General features: G+C 37.2%; 1 protein-coding gene across 1 annotated transcript in view; it reads left to right on the top strand.

Moving 5' to 3' along the window:
- Positions 1–18,310, top strand: part of SLC22A3 (solute carrier family 22 member 3) — a 122,460-nt gene extending 104,150 nt beyond the window's left edge. Inside the window, exons 8-10 of the mRNA XM_044675475.1 lie at positions 5,303–5,411; positions 15,331–15,443; positions 18,141–18,310. Of these exons, the coding sequence (XP_044531410.1) occupies positions 5,303–5,411; positions 15,331–15,443; positions 18,141–18,310 (392 nt within the window). The remainder of the gene's footprint in view (positions 1–5,302; positions 5,412–15,330; positions 15,444–18,140) is intronic.
- The last annotated feature ends 1,642 nt before the right edge of the window (positions 18,311–19,952 follow it).

The raw sequence follows: 19,952 nt of genomic DNA on the forward strand, positions 1-19,952 counted from the left end.
TATCATTTTTTTCACTTTTTATTCCTAATGCTCAGCTAAGTGACATAGTGGATCACCTAAATTCAAATCTGACCTCACACACTAGCTGTGTGACCCTGGGCAACTCACTCAACCCTGTTTTGCCTCATTTTCCTCATATGTAAAATAGGAGAAAGAAATAGCAAGCCACTCCAGTACCTTTGTCAAGAAAACCTCAAATACGGTTTTGGTTTTATATGAGCATTCTCTCACAAAAATGATCAATATGGAAATATGTTTTGTATGATCATACATACAGAACCCAGATCAAATTACTTACCACCTTTGGGAGGGGGAAGGGAAGGAAAGAAAGGAGGCAATTTTGATCTTATAGTTTCAGAAAACATATGCTGAAAATTGTCATTACATGTAATTGGAAAAAGAAAAGAAAATCCCAAATGGAGTCACAAAGAGTTGGACATAACTGAAATAATTAAACAACAAAACAATGCTAGGACAAGGGGATTCTATAAAGCAGTGTTTACTAAAACCAGTGTTTACTGAATCATCAGGTTGTGTTTATGCTTATTTGAGTATGCTCACTTACAAGTTCATACATCTAAAATTTGAACAGAATATTTAATTAGAAAGTACATTTCAAATCAGACCCAAGAAGGAATTCCCACTATAACATACCTGACAAGTAGTCATCTAATCTTGGCTTACAGGCCTCCAATAAGGGGAAATCCACTACTTCCTAAGATTTACCAGCTGCTTCCCCAAAAAATGACTTCACAAAAGATATTACTAAAGTGCTAAGATAATATGATCAGAATTAAAAGAGATTTTAGAGATTTTCTAATGTACACCAGTGGTTCCCAAACTTTTTTGGCCTACCACCCCCTTTCCAGAAAAAAATTACTTAGCACCCCTGGAAATAATTTTTTTTTAATTTTAATAGCAATTAATAGGAAAGATAATGCACCTGTGGCCATCACCGCTTCCTGAATCACTGCAGCACCCACCAGGGGGCAGTGGCGCCCACTTTGGGAATCACTAGTCTACACCTTTCTTTCTCCTCTTCCCATCTCTACCATTTTAAAGATAAGGAAAATAAGAACCAAAAGTGAAATAACTTGCCCTAAATTACATAGCTATTAAGTGGCATTGCTAGGTTTTGGATTCAGGTTTGCTGGCTCTGGATTCTATTGTATGACAAACTAGGTGTCCTTGGTTTTTGCTTTGTTTTTCATCACAGATCCAGCCTTAATCTTGCATCTTTGTTGCCTCCACTCATTTCTAGTGGACTGCCCTACAAATTAAATTTGTCTAGAGGAATAAAGAAACAATTTAACTATCAAACCTGGGTAGTAAAGTTATTTCCCCTTCAGCAGCTAGTCTCTTCACTGCTGGAAAATATGAAGCTAGAAGAGATTGTGAAATCTGGGCACGATGCAGGGAGCTTTGGCAACAATATCCACCCTTCATTATCCTGCACCTGGCACTGGGAACCACCTGCTCATTGAAGGAATGGGTTGGACTAGATTCTTCATCCTTCTAGCTGGCATGCTATTGCATTAAACAACAGTAAAGCATGAATAAGACACATGTTTACAACTGTTCAGGGCTAGAACAGATGGCAGTTTAGCAAGCATCAATTGTGTTCTCATGTTCCTATCTGCTTTAACTGTTAATTCAAGAATTGCAGGTGGAATTGATCTGGGAGAAACAGACATAGATAAATATTCAGTGAGTTTACACCGAAAGTATATGCTAATACTTGAAACCATTAAGTCGAATTAAAGTAATAGGCTTTTCTCATTGTTCCTCTGAGCTAGATTGTTATTTTGTTAGTGACTTTCTAGACTTTCCTTCCTCATTTGCTGAATATTTACTAACTTGAATTCACTGTGACAGATTCTCCCCTAATATTCATTCAGGAAGCATTTGTTGAAGACTTTCTGTGTGCTAGACACTGTACTAATCACTGAGCATTCAAAAATGAAAAGTTCTTGCCCCAAGCAGCTTTTGTTTCATTTGAAAGATCTAAGAAGGGGCTAGGCCTGGAGTCAGGAGGTCCTGGGTTCAAATCTAGCCTCAGGCAGACCCTGGGCAAGTCACTTAACTACAGTTGCCTAGGCCTTACTGCACTTCTGCCTTTGAACAGATACTGGGTATAGGTTCTAAGAGAGAAGGTTATGTTAAACAGGGAAGGAAGGAAGGAAGGAAGGAAGGAAGGAAGGAAGGAAGGAAGGAAGGAAGGAGGAGGGAGGGAGGAAGAAGGAGGGAGGGAGGAAAGAAGATAGGAAGATCCAACATGGACATAACAATCTGGGCAAAGTTAAGGACAAAATTATTTCAGTAGGATGAGAATGCCCACTTCTTTGGCAGTAAGAATACATTTCCTTGAATGGCTAAAACTTTTTCAGTTCTCAAGAGTCTCAGTGACTGAAGAAATTGAAGTTTTCATTCAAAACAGAGAATGTATTCTCTGTTCTGTCATTTTATTTCTTGAGGCAAACTATGTGCCCCAGAACATACTATTATGCACTCAATCTTTTCATATAAGCTACATTTATACAGGGCTTTGTAATTCAAAAAGTATTTTCCTGCCAATTCCTGTGTTGCATACAAGTATCACTAACCATTTTGTGTAAGTAATATATGTATACATTGTATAGTTATATGTATACATAAGAATACATATTACCCATCTGAGCCCTTTATGGCTTTGGCTCAGAATGTCTTAACTAGAATCATAGAGCTAGGACAGTGATGGTGAACCTTTTAGAGATGGAGTACTTGGCCCTTTCCCCCATCCCACCTCCCTGACCAAGTGCTATGCTGCACTTTCCCCCAGAGATCACATGCTGTGTACCCCACCCCCTCACTGAGTGCTGGGCATACCCTGAATCCCCCCCTTAACTCACACAGGGGAGGGAGGAACCACTCCCTTTGGGCTATTGGATGGAATAATGGTTGAAGGGAGGAATGTCCTCAGCAAGTATAGAGGGGGGAAGGGGAGTAGCAGACATGCTGTGCTCCTCTCCACCTCTGCCACCTGTGAGTTGCCCACCTTACTCCCTATGCACTCCCATTGAGATGCTGGGCAGAGGGGTGGGGATATGAAAAAATGTCATCAGGCATGGTGGAGACAGGGAGGGGAACAGCTCCACCAGAGTCCCTCTGCCTTTTTTGTAACAAACTTTGTGGGGAAAGAAGGTGGCTAAGTGCCCAAAGAGCACTCTGCATGCCATATTTGGCACCCATGCCATAGGTTCACCATCACTGAGTTAGGAAGTGGGGAAGCTGAGACTTGATCACAAAACCTCTGTGGCCAATTCCAATTTGCTTTCCCATTGTACCAACAAAAGCCATATCTTTTTGTTTCATAGCACTCGAGCAATTTTATGTTGCCGAATAAATGGAATAGTAACAATAGCATTATTAGTAAGTCATCAATTTATAAAAAGTCATTCCTCTAGATTGTTTTATAACTATAAGGTCAGATAGAAGTAGCCAAAATGTTGAGAAAACTTTTGGGCAGGTAGTATGTCTTTATTTCTAAGCTAATACAGTAAACAGCACCTAACACAGTACCCTGAATGGAGAAGTTATTTTAATAAATATTTCTTTATTTTAAATAAAATTTAATTTCTATTTAAATAAAATATTTATATATTTATTATATTTAAATATGCTTAAATAAAATAAGTTTGTAAATATATCTTTAATAAATATTTCACGAATGAATGAATTACTTTGATGGCAGGAAAATGAACATCATTTCTGTGTGTTGCCAAAGCCATCCCAAAGATTTTATTTCACATGCCTTACTACCTACATAGGGCAGTAGGCAGTGGATAGACTGGAGGTCCTATAGTCAGAAAGGCTCATCTTCCCGAAGTCAAATTTGGCCCCAGACACTGACTAGCTGTGTGACCCTTGGTCAAGTCACTTGATCCTGTTTGCTTCAGTTTCCTCATCTGTAAAATGCCCTGCAGAAGGAAATAGCAAGCAAGAAATGGCAGTATCTTTGCATAAGAAAACTCCAAATGAGGTTACAGTCAGACATGACTGAAAAGCAACTCAAACAATTGCTTACACATTTTCCCTTCCTGGAATTTGATGAGTTAGCTAGTTTTTGTTTTTTCTTTTAATTTTCAGAAACATTTAGGGTAGTTTTTGGTTACATATTCAAAATACAAATAGATTACCCTTTAAAAGAATAGGGATATTTCTTCAGCAGTCTGAAAAGTTGCTTGTGTGTGTATAGAGAAAAGGGGAGAGAGAGAGACAGAGAAAGAGAGAGACAGTGAGAGACAGAGAAAATTATTCAGCTCTCATACTTCAGTTCTGTCCAAGCCCCTCCTGTTGAACTGTAGAGACATAAAATATCATAGTTCTTGGGGACAGCTAGGTGGCTCAGTGGATAGAGAGCCAGGTCTGGAGATGGGAGGTCCTGGGTTCAAATGTGACCTCAGACACTTCCTAGCTAGACCCTGGGCAAGTCACTTAAACTCCATTGCCTAACATTTACTGCTCTTCTGCCTTAGAAGCAATATGTGGTATTGATTCTAAGATGGAAGGTAAGGGTTTCTTTTTTAAATCATGGTTTTTCCCTCCTCAATAATCTGATTCCTAAAGCCCTTTCATGTGGCAGCCAAATTCGACTTCATGTGGGAATTTGCCTGGTTTCTGGGAGAAAGTGTCAGCTCAGCTTGGTATAGTGGAAAGAACATAGAACTCAGAGTCACAAGACCTGAATTCAAATCCCAGCTCTACCAATTACTGACTGTATAACTTTGAGGAAGTCAATTAACCTCGCTGGGCCTCAGTTTCCTCATCTGTAAAATGAGGAGGTTGTGTTAGATGGATTTTAGGGCTGCTTTCTGCTCTAGTTGTATGGGACTGGTGCTGCTAAATGATTTAAAGATGAAATAAAGGGGAAAGCAGAGCATAAGAGAGAAGCATAACATAAAATAAGAATAGTAACAGCAAAGACATTGTCTTGAAGATTCCATGTGAAGGACCACATAGATACTTTTAGGAACTGAAAAAGATATTGAAAACAAAACTTTGCCTTCTTTATTCTGTGACTTTATTATAGCTCTGTTCTGCAGTGTCATCTGTAATAGGAGAGGAGAGTCTTGATGGTACTTGTCCCATTAAATTTGTGTGTGTGCATATGTGTGTGTAACATATCCATAGTATATTGGCTCCTTTTGAAATACGTACTTCAAGAACTACAGGGTTGTGGGAGGGACTAAGCAAATGCCTTTTATGGTTAGGTTTTATTTGTATTAAATCTGTAACATTTCTCTCCTAAACTCTCTATTTCCAGGGATACCATGGTTGAGAACCACAGTAGCCACCATAGGAAGACTGGGGATTACCATGGCCTTTGAAATAGTTTATTTGGTGAATTCAGAATTGTATCCAACAACATTAAGGTAATTACAATATGTAACTCCCTGTCTCTCATTTCTAATATTATAACTGAGATCTATTAGGATGGACTTCATCACCTTGAAAAAGGCCATTTATTTAGCTCCATTATCAATTAGCCCATGCTTAGCTTTGGGGCAACACTCTTGAAGCACATAATCTAGAATTCACAAAAGACAAAGCTCTTGTGGCCCACAACCTCCATTTCATCTGTTTTAGATATGATGTCTTTGGAATGAATGAAGGAAATGCCTTTTGCCATAGGGTTTTGGCACATAATAGTCTATCAAGGGGTCTCATTCAGCTAACGTTAATGTTCTCTGGCATGGTTAGAGAACAGTCTGTTTGTTCATCATTGCAAATATTTATTCATCTCAGTTTGTAGTTATTTTGTCATCTGATGTTAGTTGAATTAAATATCTAAGCTAAATTTCTGCCTGATGGGACTTAAGAACAAACACCCTTTGTAAATTCTACTTCTTTTTGTTGCAAGTGATGAAAAACAGAAAGTTTTGTACTGTGTATTTTATATAAGGACACTTATAGATGGGAAGGTGGAACTTTCAAAACAATTTTTTACTGATATATTGGCTTTCCAATAATGGATATCAGCGGTTCTGATTGGGAGAAAACAGAGGGTTGACCCATGGTTATTGAGATAGATGTACTACATGCCAGGGGTAGATGGGTATTCCAGGAAGACTGGTACCTCTGCTGTGATGGCTTGCATTTTCAGGACTGTTTATCTACCTTTAGTACATACCTTCACCCAGCTCTCACCAGTGGCTCCAAGAAGCTGTAACTTGCACAGCCTCAATAAACCATTTCAGCAGATGGGCTGACCCAGATTGAGGGTAACTGATAGGCTACAAACCCATTGATGACTTAAGGGATGGGGTGTCTACCTCAAGCATGAGAAGACTTCCCCCCTGAAGAGTGAGTAGATGAAAACAATTTGTTCTAATGGCCATAAAAGTGATGGAAGCAGGTCCCCTGTTGCTTCTAGAACTTGGTCAGAGATGCATCCTGGGCCATCACTAGTCATCCTGACTCTTGTCTTGCCATTGGACTTCAATGATTCTAGAAGAGAGAGAGTGAGGTTGATGACTTTATGCAATTCTGCCTCACTTAATTATAATTCATGCACTAATCAAGACAGCACCCCTTGGGGTCATGTCTTAGAAAAATGAAGGACAAACAGCTACATGCCAAATGGCACTCAGGGAAGCATTCAGTAAATATAATAACTTGTCAAAATAATTTGACTTGAATAATTTGGCAAAAAGACCTGGATTTCTGTACCCAGCTCTTCCTGCAAATGGGGTTTCGACTAGATGGCTTCTAAAGTCCTTTTGAGTTGTAACATTCTACCCTAGCCTAGCCATTGTTTTCAAATAATTGGCTTCTAAGAAAATACTATTCTTGTTCCCTCATTAGAGGAGCTTACAGTGTGTGAAAGCAGGAATAGAAACAAGAAAATAGGAGCCATCAGCTCCTGGAAGGTCCTTTGCTTGAAGTCGCCTATGAGTCTAATAAAATGGTTTCTTCATTACCCCTCTCCTACTCTCTACCTCCCATTCTGAAACCATTGTTAAAATGGAGTCTATTCTAAAGAAGATGCTGGCTTCACCATCAGTCAAAACACTTTTACTACAAGAAATAGGAATTTGTAATGTAACAAAAATTGGACTTTAATCAAAGAAATAAAAAAAATCAGGTTTTTTTGGGGGGAGGGCAGGTGGGAATTAGCTCTCAGAACTTCTCAGAGAGCAAAATTATGGTAGAGGGATAGAGGATAGAGAGTAGAAAAGATGGTTTTAATTAAAGTTTAAAGTCATTATGAGTCAGAATTAATATAAATAAAAGCAGGCCAGCTCCATTATGACACTGAAATGTTGCACCAAGTTTGAAATGCTTATGCCATCATACCCTCTCAGAAATCCAGAATATCTCCTGGTGTCAGTACAATATTCCAAGTTATCTAAATTTTACCAGCTACATTTGCTTCCTCTAGAATTCATTTGACAGCAGGAGAACTACTTCAGAGTTAATGCATGTTTTCCAGGTTCCTTCAGTTTCATTTTTTCTATTACAGGGCCAACCTATGGTCACATTATATTAGTGTCCCATTTACACTGTGCATGGTAAAAAAAAATCTTTTTCCTCTCTGGGAAGATTGGAGAATATCATTGCACCCCAATCAAGGAAGATTATGCACAACTACCATTGATGTTTGTTTGAGTCTTTGCCTAACTCAAACAAAAAAATAGTAATAGAGGCATGTATGTATGTGTTTCTGTGTGTTTGATTTCTCTTAAATCTGGGTTCGGTTAATTCTCCACTAAGAATTTCATCCCAGAAGACAAGAGGGAACCTTGAAATGCTTTTTTGGCAAGTAACAGTACACATTCATTTGAAACAGCCTAATCAAAGCCTCGCTTTAGCAACGTAAGTGCAAGCATTTCATAAAGTACAAAAGGACTATACGGGTGTAAGTTATTATTACAGCCACATCTCACTAATTCAGAGGTCAATTGTCTAAGGTCCTCAGTGATATGTAATGTAGTCAAAAACCTGAAAGAAAGCAAAAATTTCTCTAAGCAACCAAAGTAGTTATCAGATAGTTCATACCCTTATTCATAGAAAAATCTGTCAGGTCCTCATTCAAAGGCAATTTACCCTTACAAGTACAGCAAGTTTTAATTGTCACGTCTATAATAGGGAGAAAACAAAAACTAAATTATGGGAGCAGGTGGGCATGGGTGGTGAAATGCTTTTAGGTCAATGCTCAACGAAAGGAAAAACAATAGATTAGGCACAGAGTAACTGGACTTTATTCTCCTGGATCAAAGCTTCAAGGAAAGGAGTATGGTACCCTCAAAAGTTCCCCATGAAAGAATGTGTTCTGTTATTTTCTGAAGGGCATACTGAAAATATTTGTGCTCATAGCTCCCATTTTCTTGCTCGGGTTGACTTTGCCCACTCTGTCCTCTCAGGTAGTTAAAGATATATCATTTAATGAAGTATTTAATCCCTGTGGAACCAAGGAATCACATTCATCCACCATGAATCAAATTGGGGCAGGGGAAGGGGGAGGAGGTAGTCAAAATTGGATAACAGTAGGACCATAATTTTTGGCCTGACTAAAGGCTTGAAAGAGGTGTCTATACTTTCAGATTAACTAAAAGTTGAGGTAGAGGAAAGAATTCTTCCTCTTCATTGTGTAGCTTATCCCCTAGGAATCCTCTCCAAATTAGGAAATAACTCAATAGCTTGGACCAGTTGATGACTAGAGAAAGGGAAGGGAAAGAGAATAAACATTTATGTGCACCTACTACGTGCTAAGCACTTTACAAATATTATTTCATTTGATCCTTTCAACAATTCTATGAGGTAGGTACTGTTATCCCCATTTTCCAGTTGATAAAACCAAGGCAGAGAGAGGTTAAGTAGTTTGCCCAGACACGGCTAGTAAGTGTCTGAAGTTGGCCTTGAACTCTGATCTTCTTAATTCCAAGGCTAGCACTCTATACATTGCCTTGCCTAGCTACTTCTGGGGGAACAGATATAAACAAGGAATAGAGTGGGGAAACTCTCCAGTCACCCTCACCCACATGCACACAAATACCTATATCCATGCCACAGATAGATATGGATTAGCTTTCTGTTTTCCTACATTATAAAGTTCCATTCCATCAAGACCCTGGTACATGGTCTTAAACATCAACCCTTGAAATCTCTGATAGTTATGGACACTTTCTGTGTGAGAGAGACTGATAAACTATGACGCTATGTTTCTGTTTCTCACAACCTAGTATGGAGACATTGACTATATCCTACCCATGACAACTGAAAGAGACATATATCTTTTGTTTTTAAATGACCTCTAAAGGAAAGAGACATAGTGTATAAAAAGCATTAAAATTTGACATTTGTGGACATAAGGGTAAATAGCTCCATAGCCTCAGGGAAACAAAAATGACAATAGAAATGATAGCAAAATTGTATTGTTTTATTAACAATAATAATATATTTAATTTCTTATTTAATTAATTATTTGGTTAATTAATTAATTTAATGAGCAATTTCTATAATTGATTTAATTTTTAAAGTAATATATATAATGTTATTAATAATAATACATTTGATTAATAATGGCTAAAATTTATATAGTGCCTTTAAAGAGTACAAAGCAGTTTGCATATGTTACCTAATTTGATCCTTAGAACAACTCTGTTAAGTAGGTACAATTATTATCCCATGGGGTATATGAGGTATGCAGGAAGAACAAACACTCCTGGTGTAAGGACTTGCTGAGCCCTTCTCAGGGCTTCTCATCCAAGTTGAGTGTCCACCTGGAATCAACTCTCACCTGTGGCTCTATAGAAACTATAGCATGGTAGCAGTCATACCCCAATATGACTATTTAGGAAGACAGACTATACCAGACTGAGGATCACTGATAGGTTCAAACCCAGTTGGTAAGTTAGAGCAAATGCCTACCTTTCAGGCATGTGAAGACTTTCCTCAGTGGAAGCAGTAGATGAGAACAATTTGTTCCAATGGTCATGAAAGTGACTGAAGCAGGCACTGTGAAGCAGGTAGGGCTTAGTTAGACATTAGATATGCAAAGATCATCCACTGTGTCCTGGGTCATTGTCAATGGTACTTATCTTGTCACTAGACTTGGATAACTCTGGAAGAGAGAATAAGGCTGATGACTTTGTGTATCTCTTTCTCACTCAAATCCATCATCATCTTTGGAGGACAAGAGGCAATGTCGTGTATTCAATAGAGAACAGGTTTTGGAATCAGGAAGATCTCAAGTCCCACTTCTGACATGTGACCATGGGCAAGTCATTTAATATCTTAATCCTCCCAATCAATTCTCTAAGATTAGAAATTGCAAGATGGTTGCTGTTCTACATTGGTTAGGGGAGTTCCTCACCAGGAATTCTCTATACCAATACAGATTCATTTCTTTCAAAAAATCATAGAAGATCACCTTACTTATGGGAAAATGAACAAACAGAATACCAAAGCTAAAAGAGACCTTAGATTTTGCTCTGTATCTTCTATCTATCACAAGGGGGTCTGGAGGATGTAGAGAGAGGGTAGATGATTAAGCCTGAAGGGTAATCTTAGGAGGCAGTGACAGGGCAGATGGTAAGACCTGGTGCTCCTTCATATCAGGAGGAGTAGATTTAGTGACTCCTATCTTATCCAAGCTGAGAAAGCAATCTGTTCAGGCTTTGGGGTAGTGGGGCTGAAGAAAAGGACCAGGGCACAAGTAGAGGAAGAGGATGCCTCCTAGTGGTAATAGTAGGTATTTCCACATCCTGGGCATCCTGGATGGGTTCTAGTGTTAAATGAGGGCTTACTACATCACTCTAACTGAATTGCTTTTTGTTTATTTATTTTATCATGCAACATTTTCAATTTATCTCCTTATGAAATACCATAACACTGAAATGAAACTTTGGATATTTCAGTCTGATTTAAATGAAATGTTTTATTTTTGTATTTATAATCTTTGAGGCTCAAATTCCTTTCTGAAGCTAGAGCATACTTTGAAATATAAATATCATCACTTTTTGTTCCTTTTCCCCTTTCTCCTCCCCCAAAAAGTTTAGACCACTATTTTTGGCATTCCCTATGTAGCTGTTTCAGATCTGGTGCCAAGTAGGGAGCATATTAGTTTATTAGTCCCATTCCACATATCTCCTTGAATTTTAAATCACACTTATTCTTCTTAGGGAAAAATATATAATGATGCAAACCATAACTGCCACCACTATTCCTTCATGCTGTCAAGTTTTTTAATGTGACTTTTCTTTCAAGCACTAATGTTTTTCAGATCTTGCCTGAGTAGCTAGATAAGTGTGGAATGATTAGAAATATGAATGAAGTTTGCCCTTAAGCCTGAGTGTGAGATGATCAATTACCAAAGTGAATTTTAAAATGTATTAAAAATGTTCCCAAACATAAAAATGCTGAGGATGTTATGCTGCAAAAACAGAGTACTTTATATGCAGACAAAACAATGATGATTCATTTCTGCAGAACTTTAGGGTTGACAAATTGCTTTCCTTACAAAAACCCTGTGAGATAGATGGCAAAAATTATTCTATTATCTCCACTTCATATATAAAGAAGCAGAAAACAGTGACCTGATCACATTGATGTCAGAGTTATAATTCAGACCCAGGTCTACTGACTCCCAAATGCAGAATTCTTTCTAGTGAACCACATGATAAAATAGTAATGTATCTTTTATTCAGAAATAGGAACTAGATCTATACTCTATTTTTAATCCCAATCAATTGTCTTACAGATGAATGCCACTGGTAATAAGTTGAATAAAGTGAGTACATTTGTGAATCAGTGCAAATATGCTTCTGCTACTATAAAATTCACAGTGTGTATGCCTTGCTCACAGTAAGCTTCCTGATAACACATAGGCTCTCATCTTCAGCAAAGTAGTAAAGAAAAGTGTTGCAACAGGAAAGAAGAGTGTTGCATTCTTAGCAGTGCTATACAGTCTTTGCTATGCTCACACCGATGTATTCAGTTATTTGCAGAATTTTAGGGTTCCTGCTTCCATTTAATCCAATCTCTCTCCAAAAAGAAATCCCTAATATAATACATCTGATGAGTAAAACTAGCTTGCACTTGAAGATTTCCCATGAGAGGGAAATCACTGCCTATTGATAAAGCCCATTACACTTTTTGATAGCTCTAATTGACAGGAAGCTCTTCCTTCCATTCAATCTAAATGTGGTTGGGTCTTCTGATGTTAAACAGAATAAATCTAATCTAATCTAGTCTTCCAAATAACAGTTTTCCAGGTATTTAAGAAAGTTAATTATATTCTTTAAGTCATCTTGACATTAAAATCTTTAGCACCTTCAACATACCCTTCTTTGCCATGACTTTTCATCATTATAATTGCCCTCTTCTAGAAATTCCTCCAAGTGATACTCTGCCTGGAGTAGCTGCATGCTGTATCATAGCAATGCTCAGCCAGAGAACTAAGAACTGGAGGGGATTGGGGTAATGTGTCTACCTATGTGTGTGCTTGTACCAGGCAAAAGGGCTTAGAATCTGAGAATCCAGTTCCATCCTTCCAATGCCATTTAGGTCAGGGAGTGAGGCTGATGAAAAGTAAATTCCCCAATATATGAAGATACTACAGTCTGACCCTCAGGAAAGTGGCCATAAAAGGGGAAGGAGCTATAAAAGGACAAATAGGGAAATATAAGGAAGAAAGACTGAAATTTGCAAAGACCTAAAGAAGAAAACTCAGTTAAAAACCTATAAAACAAACAGATAAATCAACAAAGATGATATTAATAAGAAAATAGAAGATTAACTCCAAGACATCTAAATGAATTCAAACATCTCTCAATAAGTATCACAAAACATTGAATAATGAGTCAGCACCTGGTAAGGAAGAAGAGCCTATGAATTCTCAAGAGATCATGGAACCATAGCAGGATGTTCCTGAATTATTCAAGAAAGAAATAAGAAGTGTGAGAACAGATTGTATGGTCTACGTGGTAGAAATAACTGGCAAAACAGAAAAACTTTAATTCATGGTGCTATGCAAGAATAAAAATGAGAATTAGTTGGGAATATAAATACATAGAAGTGAAGAACAATCTGGAAGAAGATAATAAGGCAATAATATTAAAAGATGATTTCTGTAAAAAGCAAAGCAGTTGATCTCAAAGAAAGGATGCATAAAGACAACTGAAGGATCACAAATGCTTAAGAACACAAGAAGTCAAATAACCTGAACACTGTAATATAAGAAAATTGCCCAGAATTTCTAAATACAGAAAAAGAATGGCAATTAAAAGAATCCATAGATGACCACCAGATCCTGTGCTGCAAACTCTAAATTATAGTGTATATTTAATAATTCTTATGACAAACCACAAATTCTGCAAGCAACCAAGAAAAAGTCCTTCAAATATAAATGGAAATAAATGTGAAAATAACAGCACCATGACACTTTCATCATAAATGGTGAAAAGAAATGGAATGTCTTCTGAAGAGCAAAGGAGCTCAAGATGGAACTCATAGTAAGACACTCTGCAAACCTAACCTAACCATTAATGAAAAAAGATGGATGTTGAAGAAAAGAGAGGCATTTGAAGCATGCCAAAACTCTGGTCTGACAACAAAACATAATTCTCCAGATGTGGTCTTACTAGGGCATAATATAATATGATTATTACCTAGAAGTTATGCCTCTGAGTGCAGCCTAACATTACATTAACATCTTTTTTTCCTGCCATGCTATTTATTGATATTAAGCCAGCAGTCCAGATCTTTTTCAAAAAATTGTTATCTAGCCATTCCTTTACCATATTGTACTTGGACCCCCAAGACATAAGATGGAATTTTTATACTTACATTTATTTATTGCTATGAAATGTTATCTTTAAGTTTTCAAATTTTTATTGCATCATCACTGCTTTTCAATTTTACATGGTATGCATAAGTTTGTTGCTTTCTCATTTATTAACGAGGTAGATGTATTAATTTTTAAAATTGCATTATGTAAATTTAAATTTCAATAAAGCGTGATTTCTTGATAAATTAAAAATCTGGGTCGAATCTATAAAGATGAAACTTTATAATTTTCCTAAGTCAGTTATTAAGCACAATGTTACTTCTTAAGCTTTAATTTTGATATTGATATAGAAACTTTAAAGATCATGTCCAACACCATTTTATATATGGAGAAATTGAGGCACAGAAAGAATTGAGCCCAGGGATCCATGTTGGAATCCAGGGGCATACTATTTATTACCTGTGTGACCGTGATAAAGTCAGGATTATAACTAGGTCTATAGTCTCTCAGCCCAGTTTTCTTTTGAATACTTTAAAAAAAGTGTCTATGTGTCTGTCTGTCTGTCTGTCTGTTCTAGAAGAGAACTCACAAATCATCTAGTTCAAGCCCGTCATCTCACATATGGAAGGTCCAAAAGTTTAAGCGACATTCTCACTTAATGAGAGAATGTTAGATACATAGTAAGAAGAATATATATACACATTATATACATATTATACACACACATACACACACACACACACACACACACACACACACACACACACACACACACACATTCTGGTCCCCAGACTTCAAATCCAGGTCTTTTTGTGTGCATGTGCATGTGTGTGTAGATAGGACAGACGGAAAGATAGATGGAGAGAGAGATAGACAGAAAGATGATAAATAGATAGATGGATGGATGGATGGATGGATAGATGGATAGAAAGAGATAGACAGAAAGGCAGGCAGACAGATAGAAACAGATAGATAGATAGATAGATAGATAGATAGATAGATAGATAGATAGCCCGATAGATGTATTTTCTGTAGGAGTACATTATATAGCTTATTTAAAAAGGACTTATTTATAATTCAAAGTAAAAAAAGTTCAAATGCTGTAGTTTTTAAGAAGACTAAAATGTCGTAGTTATTAAGAAGACTAAAATTTTACATTATAGTGGTAAAATGTGAAAATAGATTGATACCAATTGGAAAGATTTATGCCTTTCCTTCAAAGAGTGGAACATGCGTACAAGAACAAAAGGAAGAGGTATAACCATGAGCAGGTTGTAAAGTCTGTTGCTGTAAGGATCTGACTTCTTATCTGTGATGCTCACGGGTAGGATCAATTTTGATAAGAGCTCTCTTGACTCCAATGACCTTCTCTATCTATAAAAGTAAGCAGCTTTTTTAAGAAACTAAAACTAGATTAAGTGGCATAAAAATATATTTCAAAACTGAAAGTACTCTGAATATAAAATATTTTTTTATTTTTATAACAATATCCTGCTCTTTCATTTTCTTGTTTTTGCAAAGGCCTTGCTCATTAAAGAAAAAAATTTTTTTTTCCTTTGCAGAAACTTTGGCGTTTCATTGTGTTCAGGTTTGTGTGATTTTGGAGGCATTGTAGCTCCATTCCTGCTGTTCCGGCTATCGGCCATCTGGCTAGAACTACCTCTTATCATTTTTGGTAAGACTTTAACATATCTCTTTTAAATATAGTACTTTTCACTGGAAATATATAGCCTGGCATAATGGATAGAGTGTTGAATTTGGACTTTAGGAGATCTGGTTTCAAATCCTATATCTAACATTTTATACCTGTGTGACCAGAGTCAAGCCATTCATCATTTTCTAGTTTCCATTTTCATGAGAATAAAAATAAGTGAACTGCCTACTTGATGAGATGGTCGAAAGGACTGAATGAGACAATATGTAAACATTTTTGCCAGCCTCAAGTGCCATTCAAATGTCAGTTATGATTATTAATGGTTCTCTAGATTAAAAGAGTAGTAAGTGATTTGCCCTGGGTTACACAGTTAGGAACTGTCTAAGGCTAGATTTGAACCCAGCACCTCCCATCTGCAGGCTTGGTTCTCTATCCACTGAACCACCTAGCTGCTCCTGACTATTATATTTTTGAGGAGTCATCTATAACACAGTAAAATTTTGAGTGCTAAATGAAGTTTCCTGTTAAGATTCTGGTTTAATTTATTTGTTAATTTCTTATTTTTTTTATAACCCTTACCTTCTGTCTTGACTACAAGGCAGAAGAGTGGTAAGGGTAGGCAATGAGGGCTAAGTGACTTGCCCAGGGTCACACAGCTGGGAAGTGTCTGAGGTCGGATTTGAACCTATGACCTCCCGTCTCTAGACCTGGCTTTCAATCCACTGAGCTTCCCAGCTGTCCCCATTAATTTCTTATTTATAAAAGATTTCTGAGGCAAAACCAAAGTGGAACTCCTTTAAAAAGTTGGTATTGGAGAAAATAACTCATCTGTCTTTACCAAAAAAAAACAAAAAACACACACACAAAACACCTTACTTTCTGTCTTAATAACAACTCTAAAACAGAAGGACAAGAGCTAGGCAAACATGGTTATATGGCTTGCCCAGGTCACACACATAGGAAGTGCTTGAGGCCATTTGTGAACCCAGATCCTCCCAATTCCAGACTTGGTACTCTATCCACTGTACCACTTAGCTGCCCTAGAACTAATATTTCTTTATAAGATACATCTGTCTCATATCAGATTTTTGTCTGCTTAAGAAGGTGTGATTTGATCTTTAGCATATAAAACAATATATGTAATGACAAGACCTGTTTTAAGGAGTTCCATTATAATTATCTCTCATTTGGCTTCCTAGAGTGAGCCAAAAAGAATTTAAGAACTTATCCGTGGTCATAAAAGTAGTCTGTGTAGGTGTCACTTAATCTCACAAACTCACTGTTGAAGAAAATAGTAGGAATCTGAGAGTCAATAAGAACCCAGAGGTCACCTTGGTCACATTTCTGACTAATGAAAATACCATTCCTCAAAAATAATCTTAAGTGTTCATCTGGGCATCTGTCAAGAATATCAGGAACTCCATAAAAGATTCCATCTATTTTATTTTCTTACCAAAGGTCAATGTTATTCAGGAACTAAAGTAAAAAAGGAGGAAACCACCGATAACGATGCAACATAAACTAGGCAGCTTATTTTTTAACCCTTTACCTTCCATCTTAGAATCAATACTGTGTATTGGTTCCAAGGCAAAAGAACAGGAAGGACTAGGCAATGAAGATTAAGTGACTTGCCCAGAGTCACACAGTTAGGAAGTGTCTGAGGCCAGATTTAAATGCAGGACTTCCCATCTCTCAGCCTGGCTCTCAATCCACTGAACCACCAAGGTGCCCCACTAGGCAACTCACTATGATGGAAACAACCTTGGATTCAGTGGGTCAGAATACCTAGGATTGAGTCTAGATGGATGCTGCCATTTATAAGCTCTGTGATCTCAGTCAAATTTATCTCTCTGAGCCTCAGTTTCCTAATCTACATGTAAATCTTTGGTTCAGAACCAAAGATCTAATTGGTTTACAAGAATCACATTTAGACCAGATTCACTCTGGGTTCTTATCACACAGATCATACTTTCCCCTGGAAATATCAGAACCTGGCTCATGTCTGTTTCCACCAAAAAAGAAAAAAGAGTCATAAGCACCAATAAAAGCCCTGATGCTAACAAAATATCAATTTCAATTATAGGACAGTTCTAACCCAAAAGGGAGATCATAAAGAACACTTACACAAATCCTTTCAGGTGGGCCTGTGTATCTAAACTCTAGTTCCCTTTCTCCATGTTCCTGTGTCTCTGCTATGACACTTAATGGCCAACTCCATAAGTTTAGCTCAGGTATAGAGTCTAGCGAAAAATTAATCATGCTTATGTAGTGTTGGCAAAGCAACTCTGTCACTGGAATATTATACCTTATTAAGGAGACATTAATTGTGGACAAAATATTCATCAGTGGGAGATTTTACATTCTTAAAGAGTGAGATAACAAATATTAAAATAAAGCCCTAAACAATGAGGGCAACAAGGACCTTAGGATGTACTTAAAAGTACCTGAAACATGTAGATGGGAATAATAATACATAATTTTTAGAATCAAATGAGAATGTAATATGCTTTAAACTTTATATTCTTGTATAAATATAATCATTTTAATTATTAGTTTGATAATTCACATGGAGACAGGCCTATGGGAAAATTTTGGTTGTCTTAATTATTCATAAATTTCATTATTTCTTTCTGAAAACTCACCATTTCTGAGAACTGAAGATGAAGTCAAGCATGTCCGATCTTTGGTACAGTAATATCTTTCACTACTATTCCCTAGGTATTCTTGCATCAGTGTGTGGGGGCCTTGTCATGCTCTTACCTGAAACAAAGGGTATTGCCTTACCTGAGACAGTGGAGGATGTAGAAAAGCTAGCCAGGTATTGTATCATCATGATCAACATGTTATCTTTTGTGCAAAAGAACATTCTCAATATTCATGGAAATTAAGATCCTAGATTTCCTGGAATGTGCATATGAGAATGACAAACATGAAGACCTAGGCAAAATCAACTGTTGCTATTATATCCTTTACTTTGTAATTAAAAGAAGCATATTGGGAAAGAAAAATCCCAATTACCGGGATATATGTGCTTCACATCATTTGATTTTGAATTATGTTGTTTTATATTTTGTTCACATTTTATCTCAACATTTAAAGACTGGAAAAATCAGAATCTACCTCATTTTAGATTGAGTCAGCATATATGTAATAGATACTTCTCTTCTTGGAGAGGAACCCCACATTGCTATCTGATTTGCATGGTGTTTTTTTGGAAGATAAAAATCAATAAATAACATGCAGGGCTCTCCCAAGAAGCCAAGAGTAGGATGCATTCAGAGCAAACCTTAAAGTATTATATAAATGTAAAATGCTATCATTATTATGAGCCAGTTAGAAAGCAGCATTGAGTAATAGCAAGAATCAGAATGACAGTATCTGAGAATGACAAGGATATTTAGAAAATCTCACTCCAAACTGTACTGGGACAGTGATAGAAAATGATCATCAACCCTCTCCTGGAACATCTCCCATTGTGGGGGAATTACTACTTTCCAAAGCAGCCCAATAGTTCTAATTCTTATTTGTTTTTTCTCCTAACTATAAGGAGAATATTCAGCCTTTTTGCAACTTCTCCTGATCACTACCACCTCTGCCTCCATGCCTATGCAGAATTGTTCAAATCTTTCCCCCATGATAGCCTTCGAGACATATGAAGGTACATATCATGCCCCTAGGTCAGTGATGGCAAACCTATGGCATGGGTGCCTAAGATGGAATGTAGCACACTCTCTGTAGGCATGCACACTGCCCTCCCACCCCTGCCCCAGAGTTTGTTACTAGAAAGCCAGAGGGAATAGGGAAGGAGCTGTTCCCTTCCTGCTCTCCATACACCTGAGGATATTCCTCACTTCACCTGTCCCTCTGCCCAGTAGCCCAATGGGAGCACTTCCTCCCTCCCCTGTCTGGGGTAAGTGGGTGTGTAGTGTACACTCCATCTCTGGGGGGCGACAGGCATGGCACTCAGTCTGGGATGTGGGATGGCCCAGCATTCCATCTCTAAAAGATTCACCATCACTGCCCTAGGTCTTATTTCTTCACACTAAATAGCCCCAGGTTCTTCAGCCAATGCTCATATGGTATGATGTCAAAATCCTATTTCTTCTTCCCCTCATTGCACATTAGCTTATTGATTCCCTTCCTGATTACTCTGAAAACAGATTACTAGTCCATCAAATTACTAAAATCATCTTTTCACCTATTAATTTTTCATGTTACCAATACTGGTCTCATATCTAATGACTGTTTTGCAGCCACAAACAGCTCCATTTTCAAACTGTCTCTTTTTCAGGAGAAAGAATACAAAGACAATACACTGAACTGTCAATTAGCACATGTCTATGACCCAAAATAATTTCTGTATTGGGTCCTTAGGGAAACTGACTAAAGTAGTTTTCTCTTTTGTATTTGGTATTTTTTTTATCTTACTACTGAGGAAGAAAGAAAGAAAGAAAGAAAGAAAGAAAGAAAGAAAGAAAGAAAGAAAGAAAGAAAGAAAGAAAGAAAGAAAGAAAGAAAGAAAGAAAGAAA

The sequence above is a fragment of the Gracilinanus agilis genome, chromosome 4 (genome assembly GCF_016433145.1).
Source record: "Gracilinanus agilis isolate LMUSP501 chromosome 4, AgileGrace, whole genome shotgun sequence".
Classification (NCBI taxonomy): domain Eukaryota; kingdom Metazoa; phylum Chordata; class Mammalia; order Didelphimorphia; family Didelphidae; genus Gracilinanus; species Gracilinanus agilis.